The following is a 20,961-nucleotide window of genomic DNA, read 5'->3' on the forward strand; positions in this document are numbered from 1 at the left end:
TTACCACTTAAACTTTTATTTATGGCCTCTCCCACCCCAAGTATCGTAAATAATAAAGCATTTGTTACGGATTAGACTTTTAATAATTTTCTTCCAAAGATCTCTTCTAACTTCAGGTAAAGACTGTGATCACTTCTGAAGAGAAACACTGTCCAACTACCAACAAAAGGATGTTTGGGGAGGGGTTTCCATCTGGGTAGGATACTTGGCAAGTGCTTTAGGCCGATGAGAGACCTGAGAAACGGTGCACTTTTCACTCTTTCTTTTCCACTTGATGTGTAAGGCCCCCAAACCCAATACCTGTAGGGCCAAAATTTTTGGCATAGCAAACTGTGAACGAGAGAGAAGAGGACAGGGGAGAGAAGGGGTTGGTCAGCACCATCATTTCAGTTCCCTCTGTCTGAGCACAGTCCTTTTACCTGGGAGAGGCATCCTTTTGACAAATGTGTTTGTAAGTTAACTTTCAAACACATTGAACTGTATTTATTTTAGATCTGCTAATAAAACGGTTTATACTTCTTTGCACTTCTCTAGGTGTGTTCAGAGACATTTTCTCATTTGAGTCAACATAATCTGGCTGCCGGCTGCCTGCCCAGCCTCATCCCCTCCTGCTTCTGCCTCCGCCTCTGCCTCCCTGCCTGCCCTTCAGATACACACAACTGCTTGCAGTTCCTGGAACGAGCCATGATGGCCTGGCCTTGGTGCCTTTGCACTCACTGCTCCTTGTTCCTGGAATGCCCCCTCCCAAACCCACGTTCACCCTTCAAGGCCCAGAGGAAGCTTCTCTTCTAAAAAGCTTTCCCGACACCCCCAGCCAATCACTTGCCCCTTTTTGCACCCTGCATTGTGTAGCATCCTCTACTAGAGCTTGTACCACTTGAGAATGCAATTACTTCTCTATAGGTTGATCTCCCTACTGGCTGTGGCAACATTTTAGAATTTTATAGCCTGTGAATGCTGAGAACCCTCTGTACCCTCTACTGCCAGAAGAAGGCAGCCCCTGTCAGATAGTGCATCAGTTTCCATCCTGTCTCATCCTGGGAGAAGCTGGGCCACCTACAGTCTTGATTAGTAGCGTCCTCCCCCTTGCCTCTCCTCAACTCTTAACACACACATTTGGGGATCCTGAGGCACCGTCATTGAGTGAAAGGGTGGGAGGACCCTGCTGAGAAACAGAAAAGGCCTAGGAGAGGCTCTGAGGGTGAGGACACATTGCCCTGGCCCTAAAGCATCCCTTCTTCTTCGTAGCATCAGGAAGGAGCTAAGCCTCTATTGCCTCTCTGCAAGACAAAGGGATGATGGAGGCAGTTAGGGGCAGAGCTGTTAGGACCAGAAGGGAAACCAGCTTGTCAGTTCGCTTTCTGTGATCACGAAGTGATGTGCAACGTCAGAAACAGAAATGTCAGAAAGGAAGGAGGGAGAGAGCAAGGGAGGGAAGGACGGGGGCTGGGAAAGAAGGAAGGGAGGGAGGGAGGAAGGAGATAGATGTGTCTTGATAAATTCAGGAGAGGCAGAACACAGTTCATCCGCGCACCCCGCCACGCTGTCACCCTTATCTGCCAGTCAAATGGACAGAGTGTTCAGGTTTTTGAAAGGAAATGTGATGTTTTTGTCCAGACCTAAGGCCTCTTCCAAGGCCAGTCAGGACCCTGCTTCCTCCTTGTCCTCTCTCCCCCCAGGTCCTCAGGAACCACTGGGCATCTGTAAGTATCAGGTCCCCCCAGATGTCCCTATGGAGGGGACCAGAGCTGGGTCAGGCAGGAGGTTACTTTCCCTTAGGTGGCTTTGCTCCCCATCCTGTGAGCTCAAACCTGGCTCAGGCTGAGAAGCCATGCCTCCGGGCAGACACAAGCCTCTCGGCAGGAACACAACTTCCCCTGCCAAGAACCCTCCCTGGGAAAACATCTCAAGAGAGTCTTCTCTGGAACCACTCACCTTTGCAATAAAGTTCCCCATCTTTGTCAGTAACGTTCGTGGACTCTAGACTCTTCCCACAGATAGCACAGCGAAAACAGGTCTTGTGCCAAGGCTGCAGGGCACAGGAGAACAGGCAGGTGGATATTTAATAGGGCAGGCAGGGCATTTATTTCCGTGTTAAGTCCCCTGACCAGCAGCATGTAAAGGCATGCCCTTGTCTTAACAGTTCACCCACCTAATTGGCCCCCGGAATAATTATTCTGGCTACGGGCTTGGCCAGCGACTCTTAGGACCCCTAAAAACGAATAGATCATATGATTTCCATATGTATTCCTTCAGAACAGACTAAATAGAATAGGGCTTCCCATTTCTAGAAGATCCAAAATACTGAAGAGAGGGGAACTTGGACTTGAGGCAGTGGGTAACATATTGAATATAAAATGAAAAAAGAAAAAAGGTGAAGAAATGGGCAATCATCCAGGGAATTCAACTTCATTTTAACTCTTTGTGTATTTGTTTTTAATTGAAGTATAGTTGATATACAATGTTGTAGTAGTTTTGGGTGTACAGCAAAGTGATATATATATATATATATATATACTTTTCCAGATTCTTTTTCATTATAGGTTATTATAAGATACTGAATATAGTTCCCTGTGATATACAGTAGGTAGGTCCTTGATGTTTAACGTGTGTATACGTTAACCCCCAACTCCTAATTTATCCACCCCTCCACTTCCCTTTTGGTAACCATAAGTTTGTTTTCTATATCTGTGACTCTATTTCTGTTTTGTAAATAATTTCATTTGTATCATTTTTTTAGATTCTACTATAAGTGATATCATATGATATTTGTCTTTGTCTGACTTACTTAGTACGATCATCTCTAGGTCCGTCCATGTTGCTGTAAATGGCATTATTTCATTCTTTTTTATGGCTGAGTAATATTCCACTGTGTGTGTGAGTGTGTGTGTGTGTGTGTGGTATATATATCACACACATATATATAGCACACACACATTTATATACACCACATTCTTTTTTTAAATTTTTTTTGGCCACACTGTGTGGCATGTGGGATCTTAGTTCCTTGACCAGGGCTTAAACCTGCACCCCCTGCAGTGAAAGCATGGAGTCTTAACCACCGGACTACCAGGGAAGTCCCTATACACCACATTCTTTATCCATTCCTCTGTTGATGGACATTTAGGTTGCTTCCATGTCTTGGCTATTGTAAATAGTGCTGCTATGAACATTGGGGTGCATGTATCTTTTTGACTTAGAATTTTCATCTTTTCCAGACACATACTCAGGAATGGGATTGCTGGATCATATGGTAACTCTATTTTTAGTTTTTTAAGGAACCTCCATACTGTTCTCCATAGTGGCTGCACCAGTTTACGTTCCTACCAGCAGTGTAGGAGGGATCCATTTTCTCCACACCCTCTCCAGCGTTTATTATTTGTAGCCTTTTTGATACTCTTCCTGTATTTCTGATGGAAGAGAGTTGTGTGACTTGGATCATCCAGAAGACTGTCTGCTTTCTTATCTGCGTGTCTTCTAGGCACAGCCCGGGGTCCTCACCTGTATTTAAATGGCCTGTCCTGGGGTGGAGACTGCGCCTATATTTGGAGTCAGACACTCCCTGTGGGCTTCCTCCCCCTACTTAGTATAAACAGGATTTTTGTCTTTCTTCAGGCTCAGATCCTTTGGTGAACACCCTGGCTTCAGGCCTGAAACTGGAGCTTGTAGACAAGTGTGTGTTACTGTCTCAGACATCAGATGACTTTCCCTATTGCAGGACATTTGTGAGCGAGGATGCTTCTCACTGCTGTGGGGTGTTTGCTGTGTGCATCAGTGTGATGCCAATATCAGGCTGAGTTATGCAGTGGTGACAGCTCCCAGGGCTGACACTTTTCTGGAAGGACTGTGGACACAGGATAGGGGAGCCTGTGTGCCTTTGTTTCTCCAGAGCTCCTAGCTGGGTGCCTCCCCCTAGTGGGTTAACGCTTATTGCATCAAATTCCATCCACCAGTTCCAGTTTCCTAGGGCACTGCAGGGTGACAGTCACAGCCCAGGAAAGTGGGTAAGGATGGGTGGCTCCTAAGTGGTTCCTGGGAGCTAAGGAGGGTCTGGCCTCCACCCGCCCTCAGTTCCTACTTTCTTCTCTCATTCCTCCCAGCATCCCATCTGACTCATATAGAAGTCCTTACCTTGCCACCTCCCATCACCTTCTCAGCAGCATAGACTGACTTTCTGCATCGAGGGCACTTCTCCGACTCTCCGAACTTCGAAGTGAACTTGGAAGGGTTGCTGGTGGTGGCAGAGCGTGCCGGCTTTGGGGACCTGGTGGAAATTGACAAATGAATGAAACCTATAGACTTCCCTTGGCAAACAGTACTAGCTGTGTGACTTTCAGCAAGTTACTTAACTTCTCTGTGCCTTAGATGCCTCATCTGGAAAGTGGGGATAGTCAAAGTACCTTCCTCACAGGTTGTTGAGAAGGTTAAATGAGGCCACATGAGTAAAGCACTTAGAACAGTGCCTCCCTGGCCTGTTGTAAGGGCTGAGGAATGTTAGCCAGAATTCACTTACCTCTTTCCTTTCTGTTGTAAAGCACTTCACAAGTGTTCCACATATGTTAGCTTGTATAATTACCCTTGTCTTGTTGTTATATTGCTGTGATTGTTCGTTTAGGGTTTTCTATACCATCTTGAAACCCACGGGTCTGCTTTCCAAAATGAGTAAAAATATTACAGGGCAAGATGGGATCTTGACAGTTGATACTAAACAAACCATAGTCCAATGAGCTGATGCTTATCACAGTTCAAATTGTCACCCTGCATCCAAAGGTCCCCTGTCCTCTTGAGAGCAAAGTCTAAGAAAGAGGCACAATAATAACCCTGTGATTCCATATCTTTTGGCGTTTCCTTGTACGTTTATCGTTTGAGCCTCACCATAACCCTCTAAAGGAGGCAGGGCTAGCTGGAGGAGAGCATGGGCCAGAGGGGTAAGTGCCCAAGGTTAGCAGCTCATAACTGGTGGAGCTGGGATGAAACCCAGGTCTCCAGACTCTTCCTGGCTGTGCAGCACCACAGGAAAGCCCTAACGTAGAAGAGTGAGCTTTGGGTAATGTGAGACAGAGAATGCAGCTGGTATCATCTTTCTTTTTAAAATAGCATCTCTGGTTGGGCTTGAGTAGTGAGAAAAATTTATATGACTAATCACACATCCCTGCAGTTTTCCAGGCTCTACCATGGGCTACTCTCTTTGGAAGGGACCAGATGACTCTTCAGATGCTCTCACTATTCTCTGGGAGACACTGCCTCAGTTGGGCTGGGCCTTTCTGCCAGTCTCGCCACAGAGCTGAGCCCGGGTACCAGCTGGCCAGACAGCAGCTGCAGGCCAGTGACTGTCAGTGTATATATTCAGTTTCGGGCTGGAGGTCAGCATGATCATCAAGTAGAGCAGACTGGTAGATGGAGGTGGCACAGTGTGAAACCCTGGCTTCCCTAGGATAATGCTGGGGAAACCTCAACATTGTACTGGCAACAGGCAGCACGGGAGACCTACAGAAAGTTATAATTGTCTACTTCTGAGGCACAGCCCATCCCCACAGAGCCACTCCCCACTGCGATGCAGACGTTAGTTATCTTACAACCCAAGGGAAGAAATCTTTCAGTGACAAGCACACAGAGGATGGCCATTGCGTCCCTGCCATATTTATGTGATTTACACAAAAAATGCTCAACGAGGAAGAAAAGAGACTCCATGCAGTTTTGCGAAGGTCAAACAATAGAACATCTGTACATTCTGGGTTTTCTCTTGACATGCAAACCAAGAGCCATGGTGTAAAAGTAATTGCCCTTTTGAAAGGCAGATAATTTAAAGAGAGTCTTCGGAGAGATGACACATTGTTAGAACTTGGTCAGACTGAGTATTCCTATTGTTGGCAAGTCAGCAATAGAGTCCATTCTCCCACTTCCAGAAAACGTTGCCATGGGAACAGAATGAACTGTCCTGATAGCTGGGGCTCTACGGGCTGGGAGAAGCGGGACAGTAACTCACTGTTGGAACTGGAGGCCCAGGTGTTCACCCGTGTCCGTGCTGAGGCAGCCGGCACCTTGTCCATACCCGATCCCCTTGGGGCCGTACTTGCGCCCGTAGCAGACCTTACAGTAGATCTCAGACTCGTGAGCTGCCACTGTGGTGCTGTCCAGAGCCTTCCTGCAGGCCACTGTTGAGGAAAGGATGGTCAGGGGGTTAGCACTGAGATTCCTCCCCGCCTTCCCTGCACCCCCAATACCCTGACTGGGGCCAAGGGACTCAGCACAAGGGCCGCCCCCACCAGCCAAGAACACAACTTCGATTCCTGACCAGAGCATCTGTCCTGAGTCGTAGATTCCAAGGCAGTCCTGTTTCGCAGATGAGGAAATTGGAGCACAGAGAAGGGAAGTAATGTTTTCAGTGGTACCCAGCTAGAAAGAGGTGGAGGCCAGGACTGGAACCTGGTGTGTGGTCTTGGACCAGCTAAGAATATTGTCCCTGAATGGGGACAACATGCACTCCTGAGTGTCTCACCACAAATGACATCGGGAAGTGTGAGTGTATTTGTGTGTGGGTGAGTAGGGGGTGAGGGGCTGAGGCAGGGGAGGAACTTATTTTTTTCTTAATCATATCAGAATCAGCATTGAGCAGTTTCTCTACTTAAAATGGATTTTGAAAAGCACTTTGATATTCAAGGAGGTAATTACGGCTGAGACTTCCACTTCTGGAAGCAGGGGAGGCAATGAAGACCTGCTGTTAGGCTTATATTGGCTCAAGCCCCTTGGTTACTGTATATCACCTAATGTAAAGTATCCCCCATACTTTACCCTCGTATAGTTATTATACACATGTTGTGTATATACATTATACATAGTATGTAAGACAATCCCCTATTTTTCCAAAGAGAAGATTAATAGAAAATCTTCTATTAATTAGACTTTTCTATTAATAGAAAAATTTTTGCCAACTTGAATAAATAAACGTTTAAGGATATAAATGAAAGTGTCAAATATCTGCTTGTAACATTTAATTTAATAATATAGATCAACAATATATGGATTTGGAGATGTTACTTTTTTCTAATCTGACACAAATTCAGGAAACAATTGTATCCAAATTATTCCTCTGCATCTTCAACATCAGCATCTCCCTTCTCCACAGTGTCTTTCTGAGGCAGCTGACTCAGCTCTCCAGAGCAGCTCATCCCTACTTCTGTCTGTGTCTTTTAGAGGCAGCCCTGTTTACCTCAGAAGGAGGCTGTCACCTGGAAATTGTATCTCAGCAAGAAGTACCTATTAGCAATAATATTAGGGCAGCATTAAAAAGTATGTAGGATCTCCACAGCCTAATACCTTGCTATATCGCTTTGTAATGATGATCCTTAAAGATTGCTTTGGGTGCTACTTAGTGCTTGTAACAGTGAGGTCATATATCCACAGGAATAATAATATATGGACATTCAATTTAGTTGCCTCCTTTTTAAAAAAACAGTCCCATCAAGTGACCTCTATAAGCCATCCAGCTTTGAATGAGGTTGTTTCAGGCTAATATGCCTTTCTCAAGTGGTTATTTTTTTTTTTTAAGTGTTATTGAATACAAGAGTGGGAGAAGAAGATAAGGTTGTAGATGAGGTAGGATTGGCCAGAGGTTGATGGTTATGTGGCTGGGGAAACAGGCATATGGGAGTTCATTAAATAATTAGGTCAATATTGTTTGTAAGAATTTCTATTAAAAAACAGTTTAAATAAATGGAGTAATTGAGAGACTGTCCTGTAGCATGAGAGACTTTATAAGACTCTGAAGCCAAGGCAAACCCTTTTTATGAGGAATAATTTTGGGGGGAATTTGCCTTATATTTGAGCATGTAAGGTATATACCTGTCTCTGCCCTTCCTGTAGCTGTCAGTTACTAATCTCCAGAACAACTTGGTTTTCTTTGTTTTTTTTTTCAGAACAACTTGTTGACTATTCATTTATGTTCTATACTCTGAGTTCTTTGAGGGCAAAACAGTTTTAATATCCCCAGAATGTAACACAGAGCCTAGCCCAGAGTTAGTCCTCCGTAAACATTTGTTGAGTGAATGAATGAATGAATGAATGCATGCATGCATGTGTGAATGAAGATCAGTGACTTGTCCACGATTATACAGTGGTAAATTGCAGAGCCATGACTGGCCTCAGGTCCTTTGACTCCTACTCCAGTGCTCATTCCCATCATTCCAGGACTGCCTATACCTTGTCTTGTCCTGGCCAATTCTATAGCCACTCCCTGGCTTCTGACTAGCTTTCACACACACAGGCATAGCAGAGCTGTGCTGTGTAATACCATAGCCACCCACCCGTCACATGATGTTATAATGTGTATATTGGTGACATGTTGAAATTACAATTTTTTGATATATTGGGTTAAATGTTTTAAAATTAATTTCACCTGTTCCTTTTCACATTTTAAAAAATAAGTTTACTAGAAAATTTAAGTTTCCATATGTGGTTTGCATTATATATCTTTTGGAGAGCACTGGTAGGGGGGTTAAGATTTATATAGAAGTTTGGAGAACACTGGCCAGGAGACAAACTAAGGTAGACTCTGCCTCTCTGAACTCTATTTCCAGCAACTACAGGTTGACCTGTGGACAGACCACTGTTGTGACGATACTACAGAAAATCACGCTCCTCTCCAGGATCCTTCTGTCCACCACTGCAGAAACCTGTGCTGCTCAGACCCCCATCCCACCCACAGGTTCTAAGGAGAATATCCAGGGGTTGAAAGGGATGCAGCAGCAAATGCTCACATCGTTCTTCCATGGCTCCGTTAAACAGGGCATCCTCCTGCTGCCTGGGAAAACAAGACACCCCTCGCCATGGAAAGCATCCCCACCGTTGCCTGTACCCACTCAGACATCCAAGTTGATGAAAGGAGAATAAAGGCCTAGAAAACTGGATCTCAGATGAAGAAACCCAGCTTTCTTCTTACAACAACTTGTGTGGCAGGTATAACCATCTCTATTTTATAAATGGGGAAATTGAGGCTCACAATGGTGACTTACCCAAGGTCACACAGTTAAAGTGCATGGTAGAGCCCATGCTCAAACCCTAGTCATTTTCACTCCAACTCCAGTGTTCTTTCCAATATTCCTTTCCCCCACTCTTTTTAAAGAACACTAGCTATATTTGGACAAGAGCCAGAGGGTTATGGAATGAACTCTCTTGAGCAATGACTCTGGATCATTGTGATGATAGTGGTGAACCTGATGAATGTGTATGATGGCTTAAAAAGAATTACGCATCATTAAAACCTAAAGCATTAGTAAATCCACACACCCAATCACTCACAGCAGTTTCCCCCTATTGCTTGGTGACAGTTATGTTTGTTGTGGGAGGTAAGGGATAATGGAAACTCCTGCAGCAGAGAAAGTGCTACTATTTCTGGAGGATGAAGTGTCTCCATGCCCTAACAGATGGAGCCCAACCCTTGAAGTTCTGTTTGAAACAGCTTGAGGCAACGTGATGCCTTGCGGCTGCTGGGCTGAGACATGGGGGCGGATGGGTCACGAAGGGTTGGGGAGCGCGCGTCTGCGAAATGTCCAGTAAAGCTAACCCTTAAGCCAGACCTACTGGAGGGGAGCAAAGAAGGCAAGTGGCCAAGACAGAACTGCTCTCCTAAAATAGGATTAAGCTGCTAGGAAACTCTAGAATGCAGTCGTGTTGAAGAGACTGGACTGGGAATCTGAAGGTACAGACTCTGCTCCTGGCTCTGCTGCAGATGCCAGTGACCCAGGCTTAGAGACGAGAAATGACTTGTCCAAAGTCACATGAGTTGGGTAGAGCCTGACTCCCAGGTGGACCACGGGGTTTTAAATGCCCCCCTAGTTTTGACATTTGTGAAACTGTGTCCAGCAGGGGACGGTAAAGATTCCCCTTGTCAAGTTGATGGTGCCCCAAACGCTTCCCTTTCCGACGCTTCCAGAATTGTCATCTGTTGCCCCCCAGCCTGACACAGGTTCTTTCTTAGGAAAGACCAGTTGCAGCTGGCTTCGGTGACCGCTGGCCTGTGGGGACAGCACATCAAGCCAAGTCCATCCTGGCTGCAGATAAGTGATGGCTTTCTTACTCTGTCAAGTCACACTTTGTAAATGTCGCCACTGGGTCAAGTTTTCACCACTGGGAGCTTGTTCTGACTTTGAGCTTCAGGGAAACGGCCTCTGAGCTGGACAAGTGGTTGGAGAGGGGGTGCTCAGGAGAGCACCATCCCTTCTGTAGGTGGGGCCCCAAAGTGATATTCCTAACAAGTTCCCAGGGGATGCTGATGTTGCTGGTCCCCAGACCATACTCTGAGAACTACTGATACACAGTATCTGTGACTAAGTGTGAACTTCGAAGTGCTGAGGGGCCGTCATGGCGTTCACCCAACTCACTGCAGTGGAAACAGGTCTTGTGGAAACTCCTTCCGTTGCACTGGATTTCTTCCGCATGGTAGACGGTCTTTCCGCAGGCTCCGCATTTCGCTCCTCCGCCCCAGTTTGGCATCTTGAAGACTCTCTGGTCAAGGTCAAGTCTAACAGGACATAAAGCAAATACCCTAAATTTAGGCAACCTCCAGAGTGAGCCAATCCCAATCGACATATACACACTAATATATATAAAATAGGTAACTAATAAGGACCTACTGTATAGCACAGGGAACTGTACTCAGTACGCTGTAATGGCCTATATGGGAAAAGAATCTAAAAAAGAGTGGATATATGTATATGTATAACTGATTCACTTTGCTGTACAGCAGAAAGTAACACAAAACTGTAAATCAACTATACTCCAATAAAAATTTAAAAAAAAAAGAGTGACCCAATCCCTAGTAGTGCTGTGGTCTGAAGGCCAGGATCCAGCCCGTTTGTTGGTGGTTCATTCATTCCTTCAGCAAATGGTTATTGTGTGTAAGTCACTGGATAAGCTCAGACACTCAGAGCAAGCTCTGAGCAAGTCACTTTACCACTTGGGGACTCAGTTTCCTCTTTTGTTAAATTTCAATAGCCCCTGCTCCCGTGTACCTCACAGGGTCCTTAGAAGGAATGGATAAGCTAGTTTTGTGTATCTGAAATTGTATGCAAATATTCAGTATTGTTATTTTCTTCCACTTAGGGTTTTAAAAATTATTCCATCAGAAGTGGGAGTAACCTATGAAGATGGTATTCTTATCTAGCTCAGCGCTTCTTGAGTCACCTTGGGTCTTGTTAAGATGCAGATTCTGGTTTGGTAGATCGGGGGAGAGGCAGGAAATTCTGCACTTCTAAGACTCCAGGCAGGGCTGTTGCTGCTAGGAGGGCACCACCCTTCGGTTAGCAAAGCCTTGGCTCATCTTGCTGATAAAAATACATAATATATAAAAACTCTATTCAGATTTATTTCATCTATCCATTCATTCCTTTTTAAGAAATATCATTGCCCAGGCAATGAGCTATGTTGGCACTGCACTAGATCAGTGGTTTGGAAGCCTCCTCCTGCTTTCGGGGCTACCAGCAACTTGCCATGTGCATCGAGATGAACTTCAGAGCTTCTGTTTACCTCTGTTTTCCCACCTATGATATGAAGAGGGTCATTCTTTTCCTGTTGCTTCACAGTGGAGTTCAGAGGATGTGCAGGAAGGTACTCGTCAGAGCTCACAGGGACAGGTGATGCTCCTGCAGGTCCTTGCACACCCTTTAAGCACCCTCTGCTACCAGAAGCTGCTGATAGCCAGCCCCAGGCCATCCTTGTCTCCCGACTAGAGAATTATGTTTGAGAGATACTAGGCAAGGAGGGACATCAAGAAACTTTTTTCTCTTTCCTCTGTGTCTGTCTGTAAGTATGAAGCCAGTTTTCAGTTTCCCCAGAGCGGAACTAAAATAAGTCATCAGTACTCAGTGAAATCTGAAATCCTGCCAGTCCCAGGGGGGCTGAATTTTCTCTGAGATCCTTTGGTTTCTAAGAAGCCTGGTGTTCATCTTGTCATTGACACCAAGCACTATCAGACAATTCCAAGTGGCTGCCTCTGACCTTCTCTTTCCCTTCTGGGAAGCTAGTCACCTTCTTATAATAGTTGGCAATTAACACTAAGCCTCCTGGGTCACCTGGTCTGGATTGTGTCTCCCAGCCTCGTAAGAAAGACAGGTTTTGCTGAGAAACAGAAGGTAAATAGCAAACAGACCATGGAAACCGATACTAGGACCAAAGGGAAACGCTCCACCTAAATGTCCTGCAAGGAGATTTTCCTGCTTCCAAAAGCAGGTTAGGTTAGCCAGGAACATCCTACCCTTCTCAGAGAAGCAGGTTCTTCTTTTTATTCAGTAAAATCTTAGGAAATAAGTTTTTTAAAAGGAAACATTTAGTGCTACTATTTCTATAGTTCAGATTGCTTAGTTTAATGGGAAGCGTAATGGATTTTGAATTGAAAGGCTTGGGATCAAGTCTGCATTCATTTACTCATTTATTCATTTAATCACCATGCATTTACTACCTACCTATCATGTGTCAGACACTGCACTAATTACTCGGTGAGGAATGAAGGAGAGGAAAGCTTATAAAAATGGGTAATTTGTGTCCTGTCCCCTAGCCTTGAGAAGCCTACATTCTAGTGAGAAAGATAGGCAGGAACCAGAATACTCTGTACCAGAAAAGAGGCTTATGAGAAGTGCTATGCAAACTCAAAGGAGGGCATGGCTACCGACATTTAGATTGGGGAGGAAAGCAGTGAGTTGTTGGAGGATCACAGAAAACATCACATCTAAATGGGGTTTTGAAGGGTGAATAAGAGTTCACCAGATAGAGAAAAGGGAAAAGGATATGTCAGGCAGAGAAAAGAGCACACAGAAAGGCATGGAGAACTTAATACGTCCTAAAAGAGCCCAAATTGTTTATTTTTTACTTTCAGGGGCAGAATAGATTTTCAAGATTGCCATCTCATGTACAAACAAGATGAGGCATAAAAAGTGACATTTGGGGGTAATTTTTTACCCAACTTCTTTTTCCAAGATCCACCCTTCTCTGACTAAAGATGGTATGTTTTTTTGGAAAAGGGTAGAATCATAATTTTCTTTGTGTTCATTTTGATCCTGAGTTTCAACATAATATAAAATAGAGGAGAAATGCAGTATATATCCAGGAATGTGACAGTGACACTTGTGAAATTAATGATGTGAAAATTTTCAATGAAAACAACCCCAGGTCAAATTTCTCATTTCAAATCTTCAATGGAGATTTCATTGGCATGTCCTGCAAGTTAATGGGAAAGAGATATGCTTCTTAGGGGCGTGTGTGTGTGTGTGTGTGTGTATGTCTGTGTGTGTGTGTTTGTGTGTGTGTGTGTGTATTCAGCAATTGTCCACACATGATACTTTCCAAAGTGCATATAAGATTACAGATAATAGCTTTTTCACAAGGTAATGGAGCCTGGCACAGGTTGTTATTAAGTGACCATAAATATCTGACGTACATTTATCAGGACTTGAAACTCAAAATAGAAATCCATAAGCATTCAATTAAACAGGTGCTCAGTTGCACTTCTAAAGATGGAAATGTAGCTATGGGGGCCTAACACAAACGACGTCTCTGATTTCTTCTTCAGATGCTCAAAGGCCAAAAGGCAGCGTGTGTTGTAAAGCATCCTGAATTGGAAGACACAGGTTCTAATCTTGACCCTGCAGCCTTAACATGGGTCAAAAATGATGATTATGTCCTGCACTTTCCTCACAGGATCACTGTGAAGGTCATGGAAAGATGATGGAATTCAAAGCAGCACTGAGAAGCTGTTCAAAGGTAAGACAGTGCTCTTCACTTTATTTCAGTTTACTCAAATAGCACCGATCTGCTAATTAAGTCACTATGATTTGAAAGCACACGTAGGTCCTGGCTTACATATCTAACCTTCTCAGCCTCCTGCATTGCTTTGGAATTCCTGTGTCTCAACACTCCCCTAGCCAGGCCTGGAATGCGAGTTTACGCAGGCAAGATACCAAGGGGTGGGCCATTTGTTTATCAGCGTTGCCTGACACAGGCAAGGGTCATTGAAGGTGGGACACCAAATATAGGCTTGCCCGTCACTCAGCCCCATTTGTCACCTGGATCACAGTCTCCATCACATCACCTGGCACTACTCCCTGGGCCAGTCCCAGAGATGGCTGTGTTGCCACAAAGTCGTGTGTCAGGACTGAAAGGGGGGACAGTCGAATTTAGGAGGATGAAACGGAATGCAGGACCCTGTGATGTCAACTAGGGAGAGGGTGGACTCCAGACTTTTAGATACCAGATCCCAGTGAGAGACTTACCTGGGTGGATTTCATAACGAGTAGTGCTGTGGAAGAGATTATACTGGGAATGTGCTAGGGTAGGGGCTGGAGAAGGCTGTAAACCAGATGCAGGAGGCCAGAGTTCTAGTTCTGTCTTGCCTCTTCAAAGCTGTGTGATCTGAGAAAACCATGCAGGCTCTCTGAACTTCAATATCCTCTCTATAAAACAGGCATACTAGTCCCATCTATTTCACTATTGCTGGGAGGACGGTAGCTGTTCGTGTGAGTAAAATCACTTTGTAAACCGCGGAATGTTATAAAATGTAAGAGCTAATGAGTTCTGCCACAACTCTAAGTTGTCACGTATCAGTCTGAATTTTTAAAAGTATAACTGTACTGTGTAACTTGGGCACATTCTTCCTAATCCAACACTCTGTTTTTCTTTTTTTAAACTACCAACTGCGGAGCTGAAAGGTGATACCTTAGGGCAAAAGTGGGTGGTATAGATAAAATGGGTGCTCAGTGATTCTGTTCTTTCTTTGTTAGGGGTCCATTAAAGAACCAGGGAGGGAACCTTAGGCTATGGCTTTGAGCAGAGACCTCCAGCGACAACGCTGTTTTCATCTCAGTGTTGGTTTATTTGGTTGTCCTATTAGGTGCCTGCTTCCACATAGTGAGTTAAATTGTCTACACTGACTGAGGCAAAGATTTTGGATCATAGAAACACATATCTGGAATCTAAGTGATAATCACAATTATTACTAATATAATAATATTGTTATTAAAGCCATGGCGTCTGATGCCCAGCCTTTGGGCCAGGCCCTGTGGTAAATCTCATTTAAGCTTCACAACAACCCTTCAAGGTAGGTGCTTTAACATTCACTTTAGAGATGGAGACGTGGAATCTCAGGGAAATTACGTTGCCCAAGGTCACGTGACTAGTGTGTGTCACATGGCTAGGTTGGAATTTAGGTCGCTCTGACTCCAAAGCTGTGTTCTTATGTTAACATTAGCTTCTGTTTATTGTTTACTGTGTATCAGTTGCTATAGATATACTATCCTTAAATACAACAGCCCTGCGTAGCAAATTTTGTTATCCCCATTTTGCAGATGAGAAAAATGAGGATCAGAGGGCTTAAGTGACTTGTCTGAGGTCCTACCACCAGTAAGCGGCAGAACCACAATTCAAACCCCAGTTTAAGCTGGTTCTGTGTCCTGTGTTCCTGCTTACAACACGCTCGAGAGGGGACAAGGGTCAGCACCTCCATTAACCAACCTTCCCAGCTGATGGGAATTGGGATCTGATTGACCCATTGTCTCTCCATGGGACAGAGAGAATACTCATGGGTGGGAGTAAAAGAGGGAGGCGGAATTCAGTTCAGTAAAATAAAAGACTTTCTCAGAGTCAGTGCTCTTCACACATGGAAGGGGCTCCTTTGGGGCTGGAGAGTTCTTTCTCACTATTGATTTAGCCTGGCAGGGGATGGGTGTCCAAGTGGCTGTAATGTAGTGAAGCCCCCTTCAAGGGTCCTTCGAGCCCTGAGACAGGTTTAGGGATCTGATCACTGACTAGCGCCTCACCTTGCAGAAAAGCTGCCCAGTAGTGTCTCCTCTCAAACACTGCCTCTTCTCTAGTCTCTTAATCCAGGTAGAACAGATGATGTGGGGAAAGAAGGGCTTTGGAAAGAACCAAGCCAGGTTTCAAAAAACACTATCTGGGGCTTCCCTGGTGGCGCAGTGGTTGAGAGTCTGCCTACCGATGCAGGGGACACGGGTTCGTGCCCCGGTCCGGGAGGATCCCACATGCCACGGAGCGGGTGGGCCCGTGAGCCATGGCCGCTGAACCTGCACATCTGGAGGCTGTGCTCCGCAACGGGAGAGGCCACAGCAGTGAGAGGCCCGCGTACCGCAAAACAAAAACAAAAACAAAAAACAGTATCTGTTCAACCACGGGCAAATTACTTAAAATCTTTGAGCCCATGTCATCATGCACATAAAGAGAGAATGAGAAGACTTGCCTTAGAAGGTTGTTTTCAGTTAAATGAGATAATAATAATAGCTAACATATTACACATCAATGCTTATACGTAGCAGGTGTTTAATAATTTTAGTTGCTTTCATTATTACTGTTATTATTTTATCTCCAAAATGGTTTTAAAATCCATTTTCTTAAAACAAGTAAATCTTTCCAACTCCTTCTCCATGGCCCTTCTCTTCAGACTGTGAACGAACTCTGTGTCTCAGCCTTGAGAGTGTGCTGTACCCAAGAACAGATGCAGCCAGGCCAGGGAAAGAGTCAGCCTGCTTGGGGGGATCGGGGTGCCTGGCACCAGGGACGGCACATCAGGCAGGGTCCTGAGCCTGTGCCCCGGGACACCCGCTTCCTCACTTTGGCAGCTCTGGTGCCTACCACCAGCTGACCTCTCTGGTGCTCTGGACTTTGAAGGGAAGCAGTGAACCCAAACAGAGTCACTGTGGCCCAGGGAGACCATGGCCTTCAGCTCCCCGGTGTAGGACATTCAAGGTCAGCGGCTTCCTCCTAAGCTTCTGAACAGATATATGAAGTCCCCCTTCCAGAGGCCCTTTCACAAAGCCTGGGGAGATAGGTTGCTTAATCCCAGCACAGAAATAAACCCAGCTCTCATCCCTTTAAAATTCAGAGTAGACACACCTGCCCCTTAAACTAAGGCTGTAATGCACAGGTCATATTATATCTTTCCTGAAATTATCTCTGAGGTGTGGCTGACTTTTACTCTCAGAAACTCACTTTGTTCCATCCTGGCCTTTATAATTTGTTTTTAAGACCACGTTGCACCCTGGTTTACATCCTGGCTCTGCCACTTCCTAGCCGTGTGATCCTGAGTAATTACTTTGCTTCTTTGAACTTTCGTTACTTCCTCTGAAGAATGACTTCTTGCAGGACTTTTGGTGACAGTTAAATAGGCTAATTTTGTTCTGAGCTTGCACAGGGCAGTAAACGACCAACAAATCACGATCTACGCTTTCCCATGATGAGGTCCGTGATGAGGCTCCGAAGCTTCCATCTTCCTTGGTCCCAGTAATAAGACAATTATTGTCTCTTCTCCTGAATTCCTTCATTGTGATGAATAACTGAAGTTTTTCGCATTTGAAGGCATCACATTTCTCTTTGGCCATGAAGGCCAACTCTGGATATAGTATTCCCAGACATCTGAGTGGCACAGTTATGATTGGAAGTTTGCCTGCCTCAGGAGTTATATTCCCTGTGTATTATATTCCTTGTCTGTGTCCTTCCTCTTGTAAAACAAATTAATCATCTTCTAACTCCTGGTCAGCTTGTTATTTGCTCTGACCTCTGGACTTTTATCATCACATTTGTGCTTAGCAGGAAATCCTCCTGCAGCCCATCAGGTTTGGCCCTGTGCCTTTTCTCCAAGGCCTTGAATATTTGTACAGTTTTATTAGACTTACAAAGTACTTTCTTATACTTTATCCCATTTGATTCTAACAAATCCCTTTGGGATAGGTGACCTTACTTTAATTTTACTGCTCAGAAATGGAAACTCAGAGCAGTGATGCTCAGAGCTAGAATTTGAACTGCCTCTATGACTGATGCTCTTTGCTTTCTCCTATTTCCTTCTTCAAGTTCCCAGGATTTCTGAATTTGTATTCTACTGAGAGTCTGTCTCCACTTCTTCCAAGAAGTCCATGGCAATTTGCCTGTTGAAGGACCCTGTTTGCTCTTTCCTTCTCTCTCCCCCCGCCCCCTGGCCTGCCCCCTCCATCTCCAATGGACGGCTTGTGCAGGGGCTGCAGAGCACCTGTCTGCCCGCTGAGAGGGTGCTGAGCATGAGGGTCGGCTGTACGCTCTGCCAACAGCCAGGGCTCATTTTATTTTTTTATGTTTTTTGACCGTGCCGTTTGGCGTGAGGGATCTTAGTTCCCCGACCAGGGATTGAACCCACGCTCCCTGCAGTGGAAGTGCAGCATCTGAACCACTGGACTCACAGGGAAGTCCCCTGGGCTCATTTTAATGACTGAGTTGTTCAGAATGGAACCAAAGCCAAGCCAGAAGAATCCCGGACATTTTCTGGATCAGAAAGCAGTTTTACATAAATTGTAATGAATTGGATGTACCCAGCATTGAGATTCAGTCCCAAAAGTCAACTGAGGACACAGGTTCTTCCCTATTTTCTTGTCCTGTCCATGTTGATGCCCAACCTTCCCTGCATTAGTGATGCCTCTACTTCACACCAGTTCCAACACATGAGATGGGCAGTACAAGCTCATTGAATTGCATTGAGTTGTACTGCAGAGAGACAAGGTTCCTCAGACCTGTTCCCCAACCCCTCCTTCTTGGGGAGTCACTTCCCCAGCTCAGTGAAGGGAACAGAAATTAGAGGCAGTGGCTTTGATCTGAAGGCAGCAGCTCCACTCAGACTATTGTTTAAAACCACTTCTTATTATCAGTCACACTCATGCCTGTCATTCACTGGGATGTAAAAAAAAAAAAAAAAAAAAAAGTCCTTTACTGAAACCTAGAGGAAACACTGGGAATCACCCCTCAGCCCCAGCTTGGAATTATCTTCCCGGTAAACAGAGTTTTTAATGGGTTTTCAATACAGCAATGTCTGTTTTGGGTCTTGCTTTGATTAGTTTCAAATTATTAAAAGCAAGCCAGTTGCTGAACATCCTTGGGATATAAAATCAATTTTAAATCAACAACTCCATTGAGTATTACCTATGTGAGAGACAGGGTAAGGTGAAATATAGACGTGAGTCATTCACCCACACCTTTGAAAAGAACAAATCCTTGTATTTTGCGCATTGGAAAGCTGGCTTCTGCTGTATCGTATCTATTGCAACCACTTTGTAACTGTGCAGTGCTTTACAGTTTAGAAAACTGTCACCACGTCCACATCCATCATTGCAGAGGAGACCAAGACCCTGAGGGCAGGAACTTTCTCAAAGTCACGAATCCTTTCATTTACGTGGTCCTAGGACTAGAATGCAGGTCTTTTGACTAAGACGATAAGAAACATTATTCCATGAATAATGGAAATAGTTTTAGACCGAAAATAATCCCTTACTCATTCTCTGTGGATTTTCCTTGAGCCCCCAAATGCTAATCACCCTTTTAGGAATGTTCTAGACAACTAGGTCCACCCAGAATCAAGCATAACTTGAGCCTCCTCACACAGAACCAGAGTGGATGCTGGTACTTGGGACGTGAAACACACCCTTGCTCTACGGGACCCTTCCGAGTCCCAGCTGGCCACCAGGCCAGCCCACCCCCAGCCCTGATGCCCTTCGCTCCACTCACCTGCCTGTGCGGTCTCTGTCGGCTCAACTGCCTAAGGGGGCTCACGTCCTCTTTAAATATATGGGGGCTGTCACCAGCCTTGGCCTGCGGAGGGGAGGGGAGGGAGGCCGAGGGGAGAGGGTGAATGAGACATGAGTAACACAACTGCTATCAGAGGCTGGAAATAGCCGGTGACCAAAGCCCTGAGTGTCGTCCCGCCCACACCAGCTGCGAGGCCCTTGGAGAACAGTATCTCTTGGGTTCTGTTTTAATTGCCAATCGCCTATGGCGCCAAGGGATCAATTCGTGGAGTGTGCGTTTCTGATCAAGTGGTGGGAAAAGGAACAAGAGCAAAGAAAGGTTTTACACCTAAAATCATTTTTCCTGGCTCCTACCGCCCTAACCTTCCTGGAAGTCAATGCAAGGTACCTGCATATGAATCATGAACCATATCTGGGAGCCCTTTGTAACTCTGAGACGCAGGTCACTGTGCTCGTGAAGAAAACTCAGAGCTAAAAATAGGAGTCATGGTTGTCTGAAATGATAGTTAGATAATCTCTTCAAAGGAGCTTGGGAAAAAAAGGTCAGTTAATCATTAGGGTCCTGTCACTTCATGGCCCGCTATCCTATGAAGAAAACCTTTCTTTCCAAAGGTTTGAGTTACTTTGTTATCTTTTTCTGCTTAAGAATTTAACACGGCTGTGCATCCTGTTTACAAGTCTTGACACGTCTCTCTGAACCCACCTTGTTTTTGGAGGTCTCATTTCTCTTTGCCTGAAATGTGCATATATTTTGATCAAGCATCAAGGACTCATATAAATTATAAAATTTGATAGCTGGCAAGAAGTTCAGAGATTTACTAGACCAATTCTTCATGTTATGGCTGAGGAAACTGAGGTACATAACTTGCTAAAGGCCAAACAATGAGTCTTGGTAGGTCCCAGATGAAAATCCAGGTTATCTGTCTCTTAGGGGAAGGCAGTTTCCACTAGTTTTGACCTAGCTGTTGAGGTTAGGTGTAGGTAATACCCAACCGAGGGGGATATGAAATCCAGCCCTTCCAATCAGCCATATTAGCCTGTTCATTACATAACCACAAAGCAGTTGGTTGAGTGATGGAAATAACTGTAAAGAAGGTTGTGCTAATTTCATGAATAGGAACACAGCAAAAACCTAATATGCGATTTTCCTAGTCTATGTTTTCATGCAGAAGTGTGTTTGTTGTAGAAATGGGGAAATGGCAAGTACTCTAGAATGTTAAAGTTAGAAGGTACTTTAGAAGTCTTCCAGGATAGCAGCTTTCAAACTTTCGTGTGCTCTTTTTTAGAATGATAATACTATTTTCTATAAATAGTCTTAAATGGAACATTGATATATAAAGCAAATAAAAGAGGAAATTCACTGCTTGAAATAAATAGGTGGTCTGTTATAATGAATAGGTGGTCTACTCACATAGCC

The 20,961-nt window shown here is 44.8% G+C and overlaps 1 protein-coding gene across 2 annotated transcripts; it reads right to left on the reverse strand.

Annotated features, from left to right (window-relative positions):
• CSRP3 (cysteine and glycine rich protein 3) lies at positions 1–19,637 on the reverse strand. 2 transcript variants are annotated; one of them, XM_060017344.1, is made up of 6 exons: positions 19,525–19,637; positions 10,380–10,519; positions 5,987–6,155; positions 4,132–4,264; positions 1,936–2,029; positions 1–330 (listed from the first exon to the last, which is right to left on the reverse strand). In XM_060017344.1, exons 2-6 carry the CDS (start codon positions 10,489–10,491, stop codon positions 254–256), a joined length of 585 nt encoding a protein of 194 aa, XP_059873327.1. In that variant the 5' UTR covers positions 10,492–10,519; positions 19,525–19,637; the 3' UTR covers positions 1–253. The 2 variants fall into 2 exon arrangements, with proteins under 2 accessions (XP_059873327.1, XP_059873326.1); XM_060017343.1 differs by lacking the exon at positions 19,525–19,637 and having other exon boundaries at positions 10,380–10,537.
• Positions 19,638–20,961: the final 1,324 nt, after the last annotated feature.

Source organism: Delphinus delphis, chromosome 8, assembly GCF_949987515.2.
Source record: "Delphinus delphis chromosome 8, mDelDel1.2, whole genome shotgun sequence".
Taxonomy (NCBI): domain Eukaryota; kingdom Metazoa; phylum Chordata; class Mammalia; order Artiodactyla; family Delphinidae; genus Delphinus; species Delphinus delphis.